This window comes from Mus caroli, unplaced genomic scaffold, assembly GCF_978045245.1.
Source record: "Mus caroli unplaced genomic scaffold, Mus_caroli_1 scaffold_5, whole genome shotgun sequence".
NCBI classification, from domain to species: Eukaryota; Metazoa; Chordata; class Mammalia; order Rodentia; family Muridae; genus Mus; species Mus caroli.
This window is the reverse complement of record NW_028227260.1, coordinates 150,678,639-150,697,533: the sequence shown is the minus strand read 5'-3', so window position 1 is coordinate 150,697,533 and position 18,895 is coordinate 150,678,639. Positions and strand designations below refer to the sequence as shown.

The following is an 18,895-nucleotide window of genomic DNA, read 5'->3' as shown; positions in this document are numbered from 1 at the left end:
CAGTGAGGTCGATGGGGAAACAGGCCTAGGAGACTACATCCTGACAGTTCTCATGTCTTTTTAATAAGTACTTCTGACTAGCCTAGAACTGACCAGGCTGGCCTTGAACTCCAACTGCCTTCGTCTTCCAAGTTTGGGGCTAAAGGGCACACGCACCATCATGCCTGGTGAGCCTCCTAATTCTATGCTGGGCACTCATTTGCTCACGAATTCTATTTACTCTCCAGCAGAGCCAATCTGGCTGCCTACTTCAATTTTAGTTAAATTGTTTTTTTTTTTTGGGGGGGGCAATGGATAGAGAGTTGAATTGATGAAGACCTCTCCTTTCTTCTCTCCTCCCTTCCTTCCCTCAGTTGTGCTGGCTAGGAATGACGGGTTTTTCAAAATAAAAATAAAAAAACCACTTTCTTCAGGTTTTGTAACAACTCCAACTTTATTAAATATGCTGACCTGCTGCCACTGCCCCGCTGTCTCCTTCAATGTCATCCTTGTGATCTCAGCTCCTTCCTAGGGCTACTAAGCTGTCCCCCTGTCCTTCTGGGTAGAACAGAGGTGTTCCTCGAGCAGGTAGTGGGCAGGGGCACATCACAAACTGAACATTAGAGTCCTCTGAAAAGGATTTGTACTTAAATAAGCACCTGGCAAAGGGTATTCAAGATGGGTTAAAGTGAGGCCACCCTTCTCCAAGGTACAGACTGCAGTGAACTGAGCTGCTCTGCCTGTGGCCTCAGAAGGGAAACAGGCAGTGTGGTCTGGGATTTAGTGCGAGTGGGGTATGTCCTCGCCAAACTTGTTCTGGTGGGCAGCGTTCTTCACGTCTTGGAGATCCTGAGGACGAAGGAAGGACAAGGTAGGTCAAAGTGAGGGTGGCTCTATTTCAGCCACAGAGAGGCTGTCACCATGGTAGCAGCAGCTTTCAACTACTGCTTCTCCTAGACTACTCTATACCCTCCTGCAAATATCTATGGGGCAGCCATGCAAAATAGTGTTCTCCCCTTACCAAATGTTAGAAGGGATACAGGGGACAGGGGGACAGGGCTCAGTGTGCATGGGTTAAGCAACTTGCCAGGCTCACCTCGTGGTGGACATAAGCCTGACAGACATAACACCAGGTAGACAGGTCAACACAGCTGAGGACCAGCGGGTGTTCAGAGGCTTCATGGTGGCAGACCATATGGGCATTGACATAGCGACTGCAGTACACCTGAGGTTGAAAAGTGATTGTAACAGGTCACTTGGCACCAGCTGAAGTTTGCTGCTGGGCCCAATCTCTACCCAATAGCCCTCTTCTGTTCCATACCTGATAGCAAGTCAGACACACCCAGTTCTCCTGGACTGTTCCACAGGTCTTACAAGGTTGGGACACATCTAGGCCTGCTGCAGGGATGGGGCAGACTGCCATCAAATGGGGACACCAGGATAGTGGGGTCACAGCATAAAATACATCCTAGAGGGGGCAGAAAAAATGGGGTAAGGAAAGGATTCCGTCTTCCCGTTATACATCATCTGCTCCTACCTGAAGGCAGGAATGGCCAAGAAGCAATAGTCATAGCCCTAGCTCCTTGAGTTCACCTGGGTATTAAAGTCCCCAAATCCTTGTGTCAGCATCAAGCTGTTCATGTCCTGACCTCCAGCGGCTTCCCCTAGCAGGCCCTCCTCGGAATCATGGGCTTCCTGGAGACACAGAAGGAAAAGATGTATCTGAGAAAGCCCAGTCCTTAGCCCTTCCACCTTCTTCCCAGATCTGGTGGACTTTACCTCTGCTTCTCTGCTTAGCTCCAAAGTGCTGAGAACCCCAAGCTGTAGGGACTGCTGAACCGTGACTCCCTGCAGAGGTGAAGCCCCTGTGCTCTGCTTGTTTGTATGCGAGGTTGGAGGCGTGGGCTCAGGTTCTCCCACAGCCTCCACGGAGGTGGTCTGCTTAGGGAAGTTTTCCGGAGCTGCTGCCGAGGCACACAGGTCCGTCGTGGCTCCTCCCACAGTCTCCTTTGAGGTAGCCAGATCCAGTGTAGTTCCTTTAGCAGCTTGTTCTGAGGACTGGCCCTGAGCAAGCACAGCCTTGGCCGTCTTTGATTTATCCTGGCCTAGAGTAGACTCTTTCCCAGGTAGTGCTGCTATGGTCTTCCTCATGCTTTCTTCAGGAACCTTTCCTTTCGGTGTGGTTGACACAGGACTGGCTGTTGGGGGCAACTTCTTGGTGACAAGCCTAGAACTAGAACATTCTTCCTTGTCTTCCATTTCTGGAACAATGGGAAAGACATGTAAGTGTGGCTGCCGCCCCCTTTCTAACCTCTTAACCCCCCACCCCTATTCTTTGAGTTCTCTCATCTCAGGTCTACTTACTCATCAACCGCAAACTGCGCCAGTATTTGCGATGGACTTGGATGACCTCACTGATTGAAACCAGGGCTCCAGACTGTGGCGGTCGCAGCAAAGTAAGCTTGGGTGGTGGGTCTCCAAGGAGGGAATGGGTGCAGGCAGCCATAGATTCAGAGATGGATGCCAAATTGTATCCGCCCTTTGTAAAGGAGAGGAATGGATTCCATGACGATTCATCAGGGAATTTGGAGGGTTAGATATCCTGACTCTCCAATTAGTTCCCCCTTTTCTAGGGCACTCATAGTCCAGAGTGCAGGCTAGTACCAGGAACAAATGACTGCAACACATTTGTAAGAAGGGCAGTAGTCACTGTGTGAGGTGGCTTTGGGAGGAATGTAAATGGTGGCTGTCACGTGCAAGGTAACAATGGCAGTACAGATCAGAATATTAATAAAGGATAGCTCACATTTATTGCTTGCTATGAGCCTGACCTTATTTTAAATCCTTTATGCATGTTAACACAGTCCTCACAATGACAGGTGCTCAGTGGGTACAGATCTGCCTTCCCATGTCCAAGGGCCCCCTGGCCTCACAGTATAGAAAGCACCCATCTGACCCATACCAAAGCTCAGGGCAGATCCCAAAAGGCCCTGTTGTGACCTGGGATAGAAACAACTAGTATTCTCTCTGTATGATCGGCTAACTTGACTTTCTTCATACTTGCTAGAAACTTGTTTCTACTCATTTTACAGGTAAGGAGACCAAGGATCAGTCAGAGCAGGAGAGGACTCGTGTAAGGTCCCAACAGTTGAGGAAGCAGTGCTGGTATTTGAACCTGGGCCGAGAAAATCGTCTGTGTTGTTGCTAGCATTACCATGGCACTGATCCTAGGTCCTACGCGCCATACGAGTTCTGCCACCGAATGATTGGTTCTTCACACGAGTTGATGTTCTTAACCACGACCCTTAGCTTTCCATAAGCAACCCTGGGCAAACCGGAAGGAGGATTTCTTTTCTTTTCTTTTTTTTTTTCAAGACAAGGTTTCTCTATGTAGCCCTGGCTGTCCTAGAACTCACTTTGTAGACCAGGCTGGCCTTGAAATCAGAAATCCACCTGCCTCTGCCTCCCAAGTGCTGGAATTAAAGGCGTGCGCCACCACAGCTGGCTAGGAGGATTTCTTGTAAGCCCGTGAGTTTCTCTGTGACTTATTGTCCTTGTCTATGAAAATGGCACCCAAGCTCGCTGAGGGTTAAGTTCATGTCTGAAAGATGGAACAGTAGGAAGTCAGGGTATTTTTTACAGTGTACACTGTGACAAGGCATCCTTACAGACCAGGAATGCCTCCGTGATTAGCTAGCGCCATCTGTAGGCTCAGGAAACGCATGTATAAGGGGAGGGAGTACCCATCCCTTACAGAGGTCAGCGAATACTTGTCTCTAACCCATTAGGAGCAATTTGGAAGATGGTGGAAACCAGACTCAGTTCTGCCATTGTTAAATGTGTGATCTCAGGTTAGTTACTGTCCCTAAACCCCCTGATTTGTTTTGATGAAACAGGGCTTCATGTAGCCCAGGCTGGCCTCAAACTTGGTATGTAGCTGAGGGCGACCCTGATCCTCCTGCCTCCTCCTCTTCCTCCCAAGTGCTGGGATTATAGGTGTGTGCCACTGCACCCAGCTAGTTGATCTTGAGAGGAAAATGAGTTAAACAGACTACCTCACAGTGCTGTTTTGTCAAGAAATTGTGTAAGACAGAAGAAAGTCCAGAGAAGCCTATTTTGTATGTAGGGAGGGTTCAGCAAAGTTTCTAATCCTGCTACTATCCTTATTAAAATCTCATTTGGGAACCGGGCATGGTGGCGCACGCCTTTAATCCCAGCACTCGGGAGGCAGAGGCAGGCAGATTTGAGTTCGAGGCCAGCCTGGTCTACAAAGTGAGTTCCAAGACAGCCAGGGCTACACAGAGAAATCCTGTCTTGAAAAAAAAAATCTCATTTGGGACAACTATCCCAGGTAGACCTATATTCAAAGGAGATTTTAGCAACTGTCCTAAGTGATACAGCCAACTCTTCCAAATGGCCCTCCCACCATGAAAAGGACATCAAAAGAGTTACCTCTAGAATAAGAATAATACGGCCACCAGCAAGGCCCATCAGTAGGTGGGTGAGGTGGGCATAACACTCCGGCGTCACTTGGCAGCCCCCCAGTGGGTCCCCTTGTGCAGCATCAAAGCCAGCTGAGATCAGCACCAGTTCTGGGTTAAACTGCAGTAAGGAGAGAAGAGAAGATGCCCTGAGGCTTGAGGAGGCAATAAGTGATGGGAGGAGCAAGGGCAAACGAAGGCATCCGAATTCAAGTCAAAACCCAGACCCAACATCTACAGTGAGTTCCAGGACAGCTAGGGCTATAAAGAGAAACCCTGTCTAGAAAAAACCAAGAGAGAGAGAGAGAGAGAGAGAGAGAGAGCGCTGACATCTGAAAAGCAGGAGTGGAAGACTGGGACACGAGGAGAAACAGACACGGCAGGCCTGGAAAGAGACAAGAGTACATCCGCCAGAAACTCCAGACACTGGGAGAGAGGCTGGAGAGATGGCTCAGCTGTTAAGAGCGCTGGCTGTGGAAACAGGACTAGGGTTCTATTCCTAGCACCTATATGGCAGCTCACAACTGTCTCACTCCAGTCCCAGGGGATCAGATTCCCTTTTCTGGCTTCCACAGGCATGAAGCAGAAATGTGGTACACACACACACACACACACACACACACACACACATATGGGCAAAATCACGCATACACATAACATAAATAAAGGTTAAAAAAAATCTCTTGGAGCCGGGCGTGGTGGCGCACGCCTTTAATCCCAGCACTCGGGAGGCAGAGGCAGGTGGATTTCTGAGTTCGAGGCCAGCCTGGTCTACAAAGTGAGTTCCAGGACAGCCAGGGCTATACAGAGAAACCCTGTCTCGAAAAACCAAAAAAAAAAAAAAAAAAAAATCTCTTGGGAGACACTCTAAGTTGACAGAAGGCAAGCTATAGAGTTATGACATAGCTATGGCTCACAGAGAGAAAGAACATGGAGACTTGGAAGGCAGGAGATAGTGACAAGAGAAACAGAGAGACAGAGACATAACCTCTCTTTCACATACAAGGAAGGGTCAAATACGGGACACACATTCACATGATACAGGCTTTCATACACAGACTACAGACAAATAAAAGTCTCATACACTTCCACTCCCAACCAGACAGGTTCATATTGATAGGGCTGCAAATCCCACCACTTACACTTGGTTTCTCATGGGGATGATAATACACAGCCACCCCTGCACAGTCACAAAGATGCACATCCCATCACCACAGTTACAATGCCCACAACAGGCTATCACTTGCACGCAGTTACACATACACATAAAGGGTAGCCTCTGCCGCCTGTGCATAGTCACATGCATGCAGATATAAAAGCAGAGCCCGACGTTCAGGCTTACAGTGCATTATCAGTCTCTCTCACACACACACACACACACACACACACACACACACACACACACACCATTGGTCCTGTCCTTAGCTCACACACAGCCAGGTCACCCCTGAGTCAAAGCAGCCAGCGAGATTCGTGGACCCAGTTAGACGGGTGTGGGTGACAATGTCACTACAGCCTTCCATATTCAGAGAGTCTTTCTTAGGCTATCACAAGACAGCAGCATTCAGTGACATACACTATCACACACAGAAAGGAGATGACAGCCACTATGTAACATTACATAGACATATCCATAATGTATTTAATCTTATGCTTCTATTCTACACGATTCCACAACAGTATCTCTTAGGGATACCCTTACAGCCATGCACTCAGAAGAGCAGACAGAATCAGAAGGCACACACATGCATATATACACAGAGCCAAGACAGTTGTTCATGTGTAAAATGTCACAGAGATAGGCCACTCACAGGCACCCATATGTGCATAGGCAGACAGATACATAAGGCCACCCCCACCACCCCTGTCCCAATAGCCATCAATGTTATATAACAACCTGAGCCTTACCTCATAGGCGATGGGAAGTACCAGACGATGCCATGAAGCCAGGTAATCAGCATCACCCATGCGGGGCCCATTCCAGGGCACATTGACAGTGAAGCCTGTACCTGCATTTCGGCCTACTTGGCTACTGGCACCCTCATCCCCCATGGGGAAGAAAGCGCCACGGTCATACCGGTGCAGGGACACGTATAATACACTGCCAGGGAGAGGGTGGGATGAGAAAGGGGCCACAGCAGGTTAGTGGTTATGAACATTCCTGCAGGATGCCTCAGCATCCTCTCGCACCATACTCTTACCCACGGTCCCATCACTCACCTAGGATCATCTTCAAATATGTGCTGAGTTCCATTACCATGATGAACATCCCAATCCACGATTAGGATCCTGGGGAGGGAGATAGCCCTTTTTAGCACCTTGGGACAGTAAGGCCTAGGAGTGGGCCACTGCTAGCTAGATTTCTAGGGTCTTTGGAAGCACTTGTTGCTGGGCAACAGGACCACGGAGTTAATGAGAAAGCACTGCTATTATTCTAAGAATGAAGGTCCAACCTTGGCTTCCTGAACTATGGGCCTGAACAAGTAATTAAGGCTAGGGACTCTTCTAATGCTAGGAGCCCAGGCATGGGTTCTGTTGGGATAACCTGTTAGGGATCAGGAATGCTGGTGTGATACCCTGGATCCTAGTTTATTAAGCATCTAGATGCCATGGCACTTAACACACCCGTCCTGGGGCTTTTGTAGTCAAGTTCTGCCCAGTGGACCCTTGCTTGTTTCTGTGTAAGCTCCCAGGGGTGACCATGGGTTTGCCAAGTAAGACTGAATGGAAAGAGTAGGCAGATCCCTGCAAAGATCAGGTTTTGGGAGTCTCTGGGGGGACAGGCCTTACCGCAGGGCACGTCCAGCAATGACCTGGGCATGGCGAGCAGCTACAGCTACTGAATTGAAAAAGCAGAAACCACAAGCAGCATTTGGCTCCGCATGGTGTCCTGGAGGGCGCACTACTGCAATGCCATTTAGAACCTGTAGGGAGGAGCAGGGAGACTGCCTCTGGCCCTCACTCTCTTCTCATCCATCCTTCAAAGGGTTCCCATTCTCCTGTCCACCACCCACTCAGCCATCCACTCCGTGGTTCCCCTCCCAGCAGACTCTCCTATTGCCTCTGGCCTCCTGAGTGGGAGCAGGTGGTCCCTCTCTTTCTATGTTCCCAGGACCTCATTTCTTCAGCTAAACTTCACTAGTACGCAGAGAAGACGCACCTCTCCTGAGAGCACAGCTTCCACCAGGCGGCAGGCAGCGCCTGTGGCCAGCTTTGCGCAGGCGAAGGTGCTGGGGCAGATGTAGATGGAGTCAAAGTTGGCACCTTCACGGTGCAGATCCCGGGTTTTCATCTTTTCTGTGGTGCGGAGATGCTCCACGTACTCAGCACTGGTGATGCAGAGGAACAAGAGTCGCCAGCTTGTCCTCACATAAGAACTTGAACCTGTCTAGGTGGCTCCGCCCATCTTGGAGAGCCCTAGGCCCTACTCCTGGAACTTCCCTAGAACCCTACGGCTGGCCTCCCCCTAGCACGGGGTCTGACCTGTGGCAGGTAAGGAGCTCAGAGTCCAGGGCAGGCCGAGCAGGGAGGATGAGACAGCGAGCTGCAAGGCCCACCTCCTCCAGGTGACACATGATGCGTAAGATGCGCTGAGGTGTCTCAGGGTGATGACTAACAGTGTGGGGAAGCAGAGCCAAGGGTTTAGTGACTGAGGAGAGTAACCCAAACATCACCCACCCCAGCCCTCTGAGCACACACTTGTCCCAGAGGTTGCAGTGACTCATCATCCTCTCATCATAGACCAGCCCGGTGCGGTTCTGCAGCAGTGGCCATGGATCCATGGGCAGTGCAGTGGCCTCCCAGCCTCCTTCTTCCTCCTCCTCTTCTAGCACGACTTCTCCCACTTCATCTTCCTCCTGGGTCTCAACTGAAAAGGGGGTACTCAGATCACCTTGCTTCCTGAATCTGGATCCCGTTACACTCTTGAGACAAAACGTGGCCTGGACATAAAAACCTAAAATCCACACAGCCCTTCCCACCGAGGCATCCCGGGAAAACAAGAGGAGAGCTGGAAGAGAATAGCCTCTAACAGCTCATTCCAGGTCTAGTGCTGATCCCCCCCCCCCCCGCCGGCCCTGCTACCTACCTGATCTCTCCAGGACCTCCCAGAAGGGTTCAAGGGCTTCTAGAGTACAGGAGATGGAAGTCTGGGCGCTGGGGATGGAGAAAACAGAAATGTGAACTAAACTGCCCCTCCCAGCAGGCAGTAAGGGCTCTCCTTTCCCCTGGTCCCTCCCAGGCTCACCTTGCACAAGGTACAACACAGGACTCCAACATGGGGCAAGGGTCTCCAAGAAGGGTGTGGAGTGAAGCACTGACCCCCTTAGCCAGGGCACGGAGGTTATAGCCACCCTGGGGAAGGAGTTGTTGGGGGAGGCAAGCAGAGGGGAAGATGTTAAGAAGAGGAACAATGTTCGGGTGCATACTATGTCAAGCAACAAGAAATGTAGCGAATGACTTCAGTGGATTACTGTCGATTCATGGAAAGTCATTACCATTAGCACATTGCCTACTCGCTATAAGGGAAGCAGAGGCACAAAGACTTCATGAACTGGTAAGGCTGAGCCAAGAACATCAGTTTTAAAAATAAATCCCAGGCTGGAGAGATGACTCAGAGGTTGAGAGCACTGACTGCTCTCCCAGAGGTCCTGAGTTCAATTCCCAGCAACCACATGGTGGCTCACAACCATCTCTAATGGGATCTGACGCCCTCTTCTGGTGTGTCTGAAGACAGCTACAGTGTACTCGTAGAAATAAAAATAAATCCTAAAAAAGATCCCATTAATTTTTTTTTAAAGAATTATTTACTCTATGAAGTTTTTACCTCCGTGTGATGTATACGTATACGTATATGCATGGGCCTCATGTGTGAGCCTGTGGGATCTCCTGAACTGGAGTCTGTAAGCCACCATGCTGGGAATCAAACCCAGGTCTTCTATAAGAGCAGCAAGTGCTCTCAACAACTGAGCCACCTCTTTAGCCCCAAGGAACTCCTTACATACATGAAAGCTCGTGTTTTTAGTGGTCCTGAGAATGGAAGTCCTTGCAGTACATTAGCTAAGTATTCTACCTTTTAATTCTATCCCCAAGGCCGAAAAGATCTGTCCTTCACCCTTCATGTGGCCAGTAAGATGGATCAGAACATAAGAGGCCTTGCCAGCAAGCCTGAGTTCAATCCTTCAAAAGAATCTACACAGTGAAAGGGGAGAAGCAACCCCCACATGCTGTCTTCTGACCATATACATACTGTGCACATGCATGCATACATACATGCATACACACACACACCAGATAAACACATACAAACATCCTAAGCCCTTCAGGATCCATAGCATTAGATAACAGTGAGTTACTCACCTCCAGGGACAGAATCAACTTGCCTCCTGCCAAACCCATGAGCAAATGGGTTAGGTGGGCAAATCCTGCTGGAGTGGCAGACATCTCTCCCTGAGGGGACATAAGAGTCATGAAGCTCAGCGTACTCCCCTCGGTCTAACTCCCCAGAGAACCTGCCCTACCTTGGGGTCTCCGTGGAGGGCATCAAATCCAGCGGCCACCAAGACCAGTTGAGGCTGAAACTGAGGAAGGAGACATACTGTGTGTGAACACCTGCTTTCAGGGATCACCCCAAAGTGTCACTCCCTCACCAATAGCCCAGATCTGCAAGACCTCAGAGGCAACTGGCAGCAGGATGTGCAGGAAAGCAGCAATGTAGTCAGCATCCCGCATCCCCACCTGCAGACACAGAAGCACGATGCAACAGTCAGTCACCTTTCTTGAGCCTGTGGGAAGGTGGGCTAGGCTCACTTGACATGGGTAGACACTGACCTGGTTCCAAGGTACATTGATGGTATATCCTTGGCCTTGGCCAAAACCTATAGTGGACCAGTTAGATGCCTTAAGGTGGGGCCAGAAGCGACCGTGTTCATATCGGTGGATGGAGAAATAAAGGACACTAGAGGCAGAGAAAAGAAAGGTTGAGGGATTGACTAGCTTGTGTTAACCCAATCCCTGGCATAAAAAAGAACACGGGAACTGAAGAGTCAAATGTATGACTCTCAACCTACAGCGGCGAGGCTTCATTCTACAAGTTGTTCTTCCCAGCTACTCAAGTCATTCTCATCAAGTTTTCTTTTTTTAAAAGAAATTATTTACTTATTTTATTTATGTATACAAGTACACTGTAGCTGTCTTCAGATGCACCAGAAGAGGCCATGGGATCCCATTACAGATGGTTGTGGTCACTGGGAACTGAACTCAGGACCTCTAGAAGATCAGCCAGTGCTCTTAAGCAGAGCCATGCCTCCAGCCCTATCTCATACAGTTTTCTAATTCTCAATCTGTACTCATATCTTAAGATACTTCCTTTATGCTGGAGGTTCACTCATTGCAGTCTCGACTCTGCCTCTCCCACTTGGACGCCAGGGGCGTAAGCCCTTTTCGACATCTGCCTCCTCTAAAGGGATCTTTTTTGTTTCTTTGCTACACATTTTTAAGGTGAAGGTTCATCTTAGGGTGACTCACTTTACTCTTGCAATTTTAACTTTATTTTCCTTCTCTCTTTCCAGTTCTGGCTTCCTGCTCTAAATCCTCGGTCCTAAGGGCTGGTCTAGGTCTTCTCTTTTTTTTTTTTGTTTTTTATTTTATTAACTCTGAATTCCTTCCTGCTCCTACTAACTCTACCTCCTGTGTTCTGGGATTAGATCACATGCCACAAGGCCTGGTTTATACAACACTAGAGATAAAACCTAGAGCCACATGCATTCTTCCAACTGGGCTACGTCCCCAGTTCTACATGGCTTTTTGTTTTGTTTGTTTTTTCGAGACAGGGTTTCTCTGTATAGCCCTGGCTGTCCTGGAACTCACTTTGTAGAGCAGGCTGGCCTCGAACTCAGAAATCCGCCTGCCTCTGCCTCCCGAGTGCTGGGATTAAAGGCATGTGCCACCAAGCCTGACTTCTACATGGCTTTTTACAAATAAGTTTCTTTTTAATGTCTTTAAAAATGTATGTCTATGCTATTTTGCCTCTCTCTATGTCTGCACCATGTGCATGGCTAGTGTTCAGGAGGAATGCAATGAAATACTCTACAGCCTTTTTTGTTTGCTTGGTCTTTGAGACAGGGTTTCTCTGTGTAGGCCCCGTTATCTCAATCCATAGACCAGGCTGGCCTCGTCACAGGAATCCATGTGCCTTGGCCTCTCAAGTTCTGGGATTAAAGGTATATGCTCCAGCATGCTCAACTCTGTACAGATGAGGGGATACGTGCATGCTATGTTATATATATATGGAGGTCAGAAGACAACCTGCAGGAGTCTCTTCTCTCTCAGTCCACCATGTGGGTCCTGGGAATCAAACTCTAGTTGTCAGGCAAGAACTTTAACCTGCTGAGCCACCTTGCCACCCGACTATTTAATTTTTCAGAAGAGTTTGAAATGTTGTCATAATTGAAAAAGACAAAGCACTAATCTGAGGTCCCTTCCAGCTCAGGGGTAAACTTCTGAACAAGCTCTCCAAACACTAAGTCAAACCGCACATCTTTCACTTCTCTGCCTGACACTGGAACCTGTAAGGTTCTTTGACCATACTTCCCGCTTTAGAGTGAAATTAGGAGACAGTAGACAACAAGGAAAAGCATCCACTTTCTGGTTCCAGGACAACTGAATGTAAATGGCTTCCTAGCCCCTGCTGTGGCTGGGCCTGATGGTTAAGAATCCAGTACTTAGGGTGAGACATGGGATGTACCTGGGATCCTGGTCGAAGATGAACTGTGTCCCTTGACCATGGTGCACATCCCAGTCCACGATGAGAACCCTGTGAGCAGGAGAGAGGGGAGCTCTGTGCAGGGGGCTAAGTGAAACACAGAGGAACAACCTAGACCACAGCACCCCCTATTCCATGCTACCCACGTTCCGTCTGTCACTGGCTACCAACCTCTGAATGCGGTGCTTCTTTTGCGCATAGCGGGCAGCCACAGCCAGATGGTTGAACATGCAATACCCATCCATAAGATTGTGCTGAGCATGGTGTCCGGGAGGCCTAAGCAGGAAAGGGAAGGCTACAGGTTTAGGAGTCTTCCTCTCCAAGGGTGGACTCTCCTGTGTTCCCAATTCTTCCCGGAGAGATTCTGTAAGTCTGCCAGCAACTGTGGCTTTTGAAGCTTCACTGCCCCCAAGCCAACACTCTCTCAAACAAGGAGATTTAAACATAACCATCAAAAGGTACCCTCACACCCATATTTGCTATTGTGGCACATGCCTGCAATACTAACACTCAGAAAGAATTTGAAGCAGGAGGATAGATAGTTCAAGGCCTGCCTAGAATGTATAGCAAGCTCCAGTCTCAAAAAATAAAAATCAATTAAGCTATCCATAAGAGTATGAAAGCATACTCTTTAATACCCAGTCATTTTGCTACATAGGCTTAGCTGAGACCTATATAATAAAAAGTGCTATCTTTAGAAATATACCACTGGTGTATGCTATCAAAGACTGAAGAGAACCAAAATTCCCACCAGCAAGGGGGTGACTAGCTTAAAAGTATGTTTGCACAATGGCATCTCACACAAGTGTAACCCAAATACTGTTAAGAGATAGCTTTCAAAGATGACCAAAGTTTTTTTTTTTTTTTTTTAATGCACGGTACGGAAGGGAGTGCTGTCATGTGCTTACAAAAAGGGGCTGAGGAGGACAAAGGCTATCTTCTGCATTTTTATCAGTTCTAGGAAGTCAGCTGTGGCCCAATGTTCTGACCTTCCATGGGCAACAGTGAAAGAGTGAAAGGCACGGGCTGAGGCTTGAGATGTCACGCATTGTTCGCTGCATCTGAATTTCAAGATGTTCCAGATAGAAAAGAAATACATGTCCCTGAAGCCACGAACTGGGATACTTATTACTTACTAATCGAGTAAAACCATCTGTGGGAGGACACGGAAGTTACTGGTGACAATGAGCACCTTGCAGGAGTCCATCAATAAAGAGGAGAGAGAATTTTATTGAACCCCCTTTTTGTGCCACTTGACTCCTCAACCACTTGAAGACAGGTACCGGAGTTAACACATTTCACATTTGTAGGGCTTTTTTTTTTTTTTGAGATGGTGTCTTATATAGCCCAGGCTGGCCTCAAATTTATATAGCTGAGGCTAGCCCTTCCTTTAACATCCATCTCATGCACCACTATGTGGAAATACTTTTTAAAAAATGGAAGATGCCGAACGCTTCAGAGTCCTACCTGATGACGGCCATGCCATTCCGAATCTCAGTCCCCATGAGTGCATCTACCAGCCTGAGGACAGAGCCTGTAGCCAGGCAGGCACAGGAATATGAGTTCTGGAGACCGTCGAAAACCAGAGAGAAAGAGTTAGAGAGAGAGAGAGAAAGCATGGCCCTAACTATTTAGCTTTTTATTCCCACAGTGAGGTTGGCATGGATACGGTAGACACCCCAGACTTGCTGCCACACCCTGACCCCACAGTTCTCATCCATACCGGATGCAGATACACTGAATCATAGGTTTCTGCCAGTACTCGAAGCTCCCCTTCATTCATGTACTGGGTTGTCTCCATCAGATCAATGTATTCCAGGCTGGGGACACAAAATAGAGGAAAGATTTTACAGCCCTGGTCCCTCCGCAGCCAGACCTTCTACCAACTAGACCTCGCATTAAGTCGGGCCTCCATAGTCAACCTAGGGGCTCAGCTGGGATGCAGGCTGCAGTCTCTTTTTCTTCTCTAGCCTCTCCCATCTCTAGTTATATATTTAGTTCCTCGAGACAGCCATTAAGTTGAGCTTCTAGGCCTCTGGCTATATAGTTAAGAGTTCTGTTGACTCTTCCTTTCCTTGGCCCTTCTCTTTGCTGGACTCACCCACTTTTTGCCTCTTGGAACTCAGCTCAGATATTCTCTCTGCAAGGCTAGTTATTCTGTGAGCCACATTGTACCAGGCCTCTTCCTTGGAGTTTCTATACTCCCCCAGGACTCATTCTGATCATTCTGGCAAGTATCTGCCATCAGTTAACAAACCAGATTATAATAACACGAGCCCTTCACAGGCTTAAGATGCTGTCAGGTACCTGATTCACACACCGACCCTCCTGAAGGACTTAAGATTTTTTTCTTTCAAGATTGGCTTTTTCAGACAGGATCTCATAAACCTAAGTTAAACCTGCTATGTCGCTGAGGCTGTCTTGATTTCCTGATTGGCTTGTCTTCATGTCCCAAGTGATGACATGTACCGTCATACTTGTCTGGAACTTAGCAATGACATATTCAGAGAGGCTCAGGGACTTGCCCAAGACAGAGTCTATGGGATTCCTTCAGTCTGTCCTGGTTGAGCCTGGGTATCCTCCTCCCCGCCCTACCAAGCTCCTAAGTTTTCACCTGTGAACCAACATCAGCTCCTCCTTCTCAGCAAACCGGGCCTGGGGAGGCACAAGGAAAAAAAGGGGGCTAGAAGCCAGGCCATGCCTAGGTCCTAGCAGGCCCGCACCCACCATCCAAAGGCTGTGGAGAAGTCACCTGAAAGGACACACAGCGGCCCAGGAGGCCCTCCAGGATCAGTTGCTCTCTGATGGCATGGAGCCGCTCAGGGCTTTCAGGGAAGCTGCGGGAGTGGATGGAATCACGGATACACACAGATAGGCAAAAGTGCTAGGGAGCATGTCTGCTCTAATCCCATCTCCACCCCCCCACCCCCACAGCTGCTTACCCCTTACCGGCAATATCAGCCTTTCTTTGTCATTTCTTTAGTCTTATACTTGTTTTCTCCACTACCATTCACGCTGTTAGAACCTCCAGTCTGAGCTGTCTGCTCCATCACCTTTATGAGAACCCCTCTCTGCTTCTATACTTATCCCCCCAACAGCCCCTCCTGTATACTGAGCCAGCCAGTGGTTAGAATTCGACTACTCAAAACCCTTTTGTAGCTCCGACTCTGTTCCCAGTAGAAGCCAAACTTCTCATCACACCAAGAAGGGCCTAAGAAAACCCGAATCTGTTCCCATCCCTATTCTGACTCTCTCTTTCTTACCACACCCCTCCTCTTTCACCTTGTTTCCCTACAGTGTGCTCTTTGCTCTTCAATGAAACCACATTCTCTTCAGCTAGGCCTGAGGACTTCAACTGTCTTTCATGCCTGGAACTCTTTTCAGTGATGACTCATGGCTCAGTCCTTTAGCCTCCTCCAACCCTCTGTATCTTTGCTCAAATGTTAGCAATACCGCCCCCCCCCAGCTATTGTATTCCAAAGGGAAGCACCCCTTCCAGTCAAACCTCACTCTCCCTCCCACCTGAGCTACTCCACTCTTAACACTGGAGAGGTCACCTCTTGGTTACTTTTGAAGGCAGCTTTGTTTACGGCTATAGCCTCAACAAATGTACCATAAAGAAAGCCTCTTGACATCATGAGTTAGTTTTAGGTCAGGATGGGGGAAGATGGCTACCATATTTGCAAATATCAGTGTAATGATTAACAGACAATGGCAGAGGCTAGTAAAATAGCTAAGAACAGATGTGAGAGAGGTAGTGGCCAGTCAAAGGCTTCTGTGGGTCTCCATAGTTGTGAAAGTTCAAAGAGGAATCAGTCAAGGGTAAAGACCCAAGGTGAGAGGGTGACTGGCACACTGAAAGACGAGAAGGTGGCCAGCGTGCGTTAAGTGACCTGGAGCTCGTGAGAAGAAGCCTGGCTGAACAGGTCACAAAGGCTGACAGGAAGCCAAATCCCGTGGAACCTTAGAGGCCAGTCTAAAGAATGCTGACTTTACCTTAAGAGCAAAGTTCTGGCCTTGAAGTATTTTAAGAAAAGAAGGAAACATCATCTTAAATGTATTTTTTTAGGCTTTAATGTGGAGGCTGGAAGCAGGGGACCAGGGGGAAGAAGTCAGATAGCGAATCTATTTTAAAGATAGGGCCAAAAAGAATAAACAGATTTCTTTGAGAAGTAGAGCGCAAATAAGAGGTGTTATTTCAGTAAACATGTCTCCTTCTCAAGGAAGGCTCCTGCTAGCTAGGCGAGGACCCTCTAACAATCACGTCTAGCCAAGTGTAAGTGGCTCGTGCCGGGAAATCTGAGCACTAGAGAGGCTAAGACAGGAGGCTTATCAAAGGTTTGAGGCTGCCTAGGCTACAGAGGCCTGGACTGCCCAGTCATTTGGTCTTCATTGAACAGTTTATACCGCTGTTGGGGGTTTAATGATCTCCCTGCACACTCACCGGTCAGCTGAGAAGGGACTTTTCTGTTGCTCACATCTATCACTAAGTCTCAGCACACAGGAGACTCTTGATAACTGTTTATTGGCTTAACAGAGAAATCTTTCAAGAATGATCCCCACCTCCCTAAATCACCTGCTTCCAGACTAGAAGAAGAAAAAATTCACTCTTGTTTGGGAGAAGAAAGGGGCACTTGTGGGAATGTTCTAGTTTGGGGATCATTTGGAGGTCCCAGCCTCACCTGTCATCCCAAAGGCAATGGAAGTCATTTAGTTGTTCATCAAACACCAATCCAGTACCAACTGGCACTCTTGTCTCTGGGTTCAGATCCTGCAGGGGCAAAGAAAAGAAACCCAGATTCACTCTGGACTACAATCAGAGAAAACACTTCATAGCATCCGTCCAGGATGGGGGGAATCACTGGTTTGTTTGGTAAAGAAGGCCAAGTTGCAGCCAGGCCTCTCTCACCAGCCCTTGAAGCCCCACAACTAGGTCCTCTTCAGCTGGTTGGCTCAGCTTCTTCATTTTGCCTTTCTTCTTTACCTCCGCTAGATTGGGGCTGGAGTGGGGTACAGCACACTTCTTACCACCACGCTTCTGCCAATCAGACAGAAAAATCAGAGTCTGGACATGGCTGGCTGGCTTCACCCTCCACCCACCCCACCCCCCATCAGGGCAGGTCTGGGGCCTCACCAAGGTGGCACTGGAGTCCTGAAGGGGTGACTGGGGATTGTGCCTACTCTTTCGCTGCCTAGTAGAAGAATCTTGGCCGGTGGAGGTCATGGCTGAAGAGCCTCCGCTCCTGGAAAGGCTCTAGCAAAGGTGTAGCTGGTGAGGCAGCTGGAGTGTCCAGAGGACCCCACATCCCTGTCCCTTCCCAGGCCCCGCCCCCTAATCTAGATCGCAGCCTTCACCCGGGTCCATTCCCGAGCCTTCTAAACCCCGCCCCCCCCCCCCCAAGGCCATCTTCTGCTAGAGGAAACCTGGTCCTGTCCGGTCCCCCTAGACCTCGCTGCTTTTATCCGATTCTCTTTCCTCATTTTGCCTATTCACTAAACGAGGTAACCCCAGGCTCAATCAGGCTCTCCTTAGGCCTGCCCTACCCAATCACCGCCCCCCCCCCCCACTTCCCACATCCTTTCATACCTCTAATCTGCGCCCGGAACGCTTGGCTTCTGCAACCTGCCCGCTTCAGCCAATTTCCCCAGAAAAATCACCCACCTTTCTAGTCCGCCAGACCCCGCTGCCGCGGCCTCGGCGGCAGCACCTCTAAAGACTCACTCAGCTCCACCTCCTGCAGGGCCGAAACAACACCTTCCACTCGCGCAGATCTCGCCCGGAGCTTTCCCCGTGCCCGGCTGCTCCGAGGACTGCCCCTTTCGATCAGAATCCTTCAGACCCCACCCCCTTCCCAGACGCCTACAGTTTAACCAGGCTCCCTCAGCCCCTTCCAAGCCTCCGCCCATCTCCCGCCCAGCCACCGACGCTGGCCAATCCTTCCGTCCCTACTCACTGAGCTCTGCCTCCTTTTCAAACTCCGCCCTAGGCTCACGCCGCCAAATTCCCAGCGACCTGTGTGGCCCCGGGCACCTGATCCCTTCTTTCCCATTGGGCTAAGCTTTTTCATTTGCCCGCCCACGTCCAGCCCACAACATGGATCCAGTCCGCCCACAACGCTTCAGGCGCAAACCACCACCTCTCGCGAGTTTGGCCATGGAAACTGATCATACTGCGCCTGCGTGGGGTGCTACTCCCTAGTTCGAGACCCGGATCTGCCCCTAGCGCTACCACCCCTCCTCAGCAACACGCACGCACACCCCACCCCCGCATTCGCCGCTGCGGTCGTTCTGACTGGCTATGGCTGCCAGGCTCAAGTCCAGGCTAGTCATCCTAGGAGACCTACGGATCCACATCAGTTGTGTTGTGCAGTGATTCGAGAGCAAATCAAAGAAGCTAGATTCCCGAGCTGCGTTTGGCGTTGACTCGCGCCTGCGGATGACTAGTTGGAGATAAACGCTAATAATAGACTTTGGCTGGTGGCAGCCAAAATGAGCATGATAGTAAATGCTGATAAGTTTCTGAGCTGGTGGCCACTGCGATGTATGCAAGAAGCATCCCCAAATGTTAGCTGTTAACGTTCTGCAGCGGAAATGGGGACTGGAAGGAGTCTCTACGAGGTGGGGCAGGGTTGGGGCTGCTCACTATGTCAGAAAGCCCGACTTTCGTTGAGGT

At 49.3% G+C, this 18,895-nt stretch overlaps 1 protein-coding gene across 4 annotated transcripts; it reads right to left on the bottom strand.

The window, feature by feature from the left end:
• Positions 1 to 414: 414 nt before the first annotated feature.
• Hdac6 (histone deacetylase 6) lies at positions 415 to 18,067 on the bottom strand. 4 transcript variants are annotated; one of them, XM_085838285.1, is made up of 29 exons: positions 17,945 to 18,067; positions 17,357 to 17,476; positions 17,132 to 17,260; positions 16,905 to 16,993; positions 14,975 to 15,059; positions 14,837 to 14,877; positions 13,946 to 14,042; positions 13,690 to 13,787; positions 12,394 to 12,498; positions 12,205 to 12,273; positions 10,290 to 10,416; positions 10,131 to 10,196; positions 9,980 to 10,039; positions 9,819 to 9,908; positions 8,707 to 8,813; positions 8,548 to 8,615; positions 8,160 to 8,328; positions 7,944 to 8,072; positions 7,621 to 7,789; positions 7,251 to 7,384; positions 6,681 to 6,749; positions 6,369 to 6,561; positions 4,432 to 4,581; positions 2,344 to 2,518; positions 1,759 to 2,240; positions 1,573 to 1,674; positions 1,301 to 1,447; positions 1,072 to 1,204; positions 415 to 828 (listed from the first exon to the last, which is right to left on the bottom strand). In XM_085838285.1, the coding sequence occupies exons 2-29, from the start codon at positions 17,444 to 17,446 to the stop codon at positions 728 to 730; spliced, it is 3,474 nt and encodes a 1,157-aa protein (XP_085694411.1). In that variant the 5' UTR covers positions 17,447 to 17,476; positions 17,945 to 18,067; the 3' UTR covers positions 415 to 727. The 4 variants fall into 4 exon arrangements, with proteins under 4 accessions (XP_085694411.1, XP_021009045.1, XP_021009043.1 ...); XM_021153386.3 differs by having other exon boundaries at positions 1,076 to 1,204; XM_021153384.2 differs by having other exon boundaries at positions 1,076 to 1,204; positions 17,810 to 18,053.
• Between the last annotated feature and the right edge of the window lie 828 nt (positions 18,068 to 18,895).

Excerpts from the sequence above, each read along its gene's own strand:
- Hdac6 (XM_085838285.1), bottom strand. The coding sequence starts at position 17,446 with ATGACCTCCACCGGCCAAGATTCTTCTACTAGGCAGCGAAAGAGTAGG. Across the intron at positions 10,197-10,289 it reads TCAATGTACCTTGGAACCAG|GTGGGGATGCGGGATGCTGA; the intron begins GTCAGTGTCTAC and ends CTGTGTCTGCAG. Across the intron at positions 6,750-7,250 it reads ATTGCTGGACGTGCCCTGCG|GATCCTAATCGTGGATTGGG; the intron begins GTAAGGCCTGTC and ends CTCCCTCCCCAG.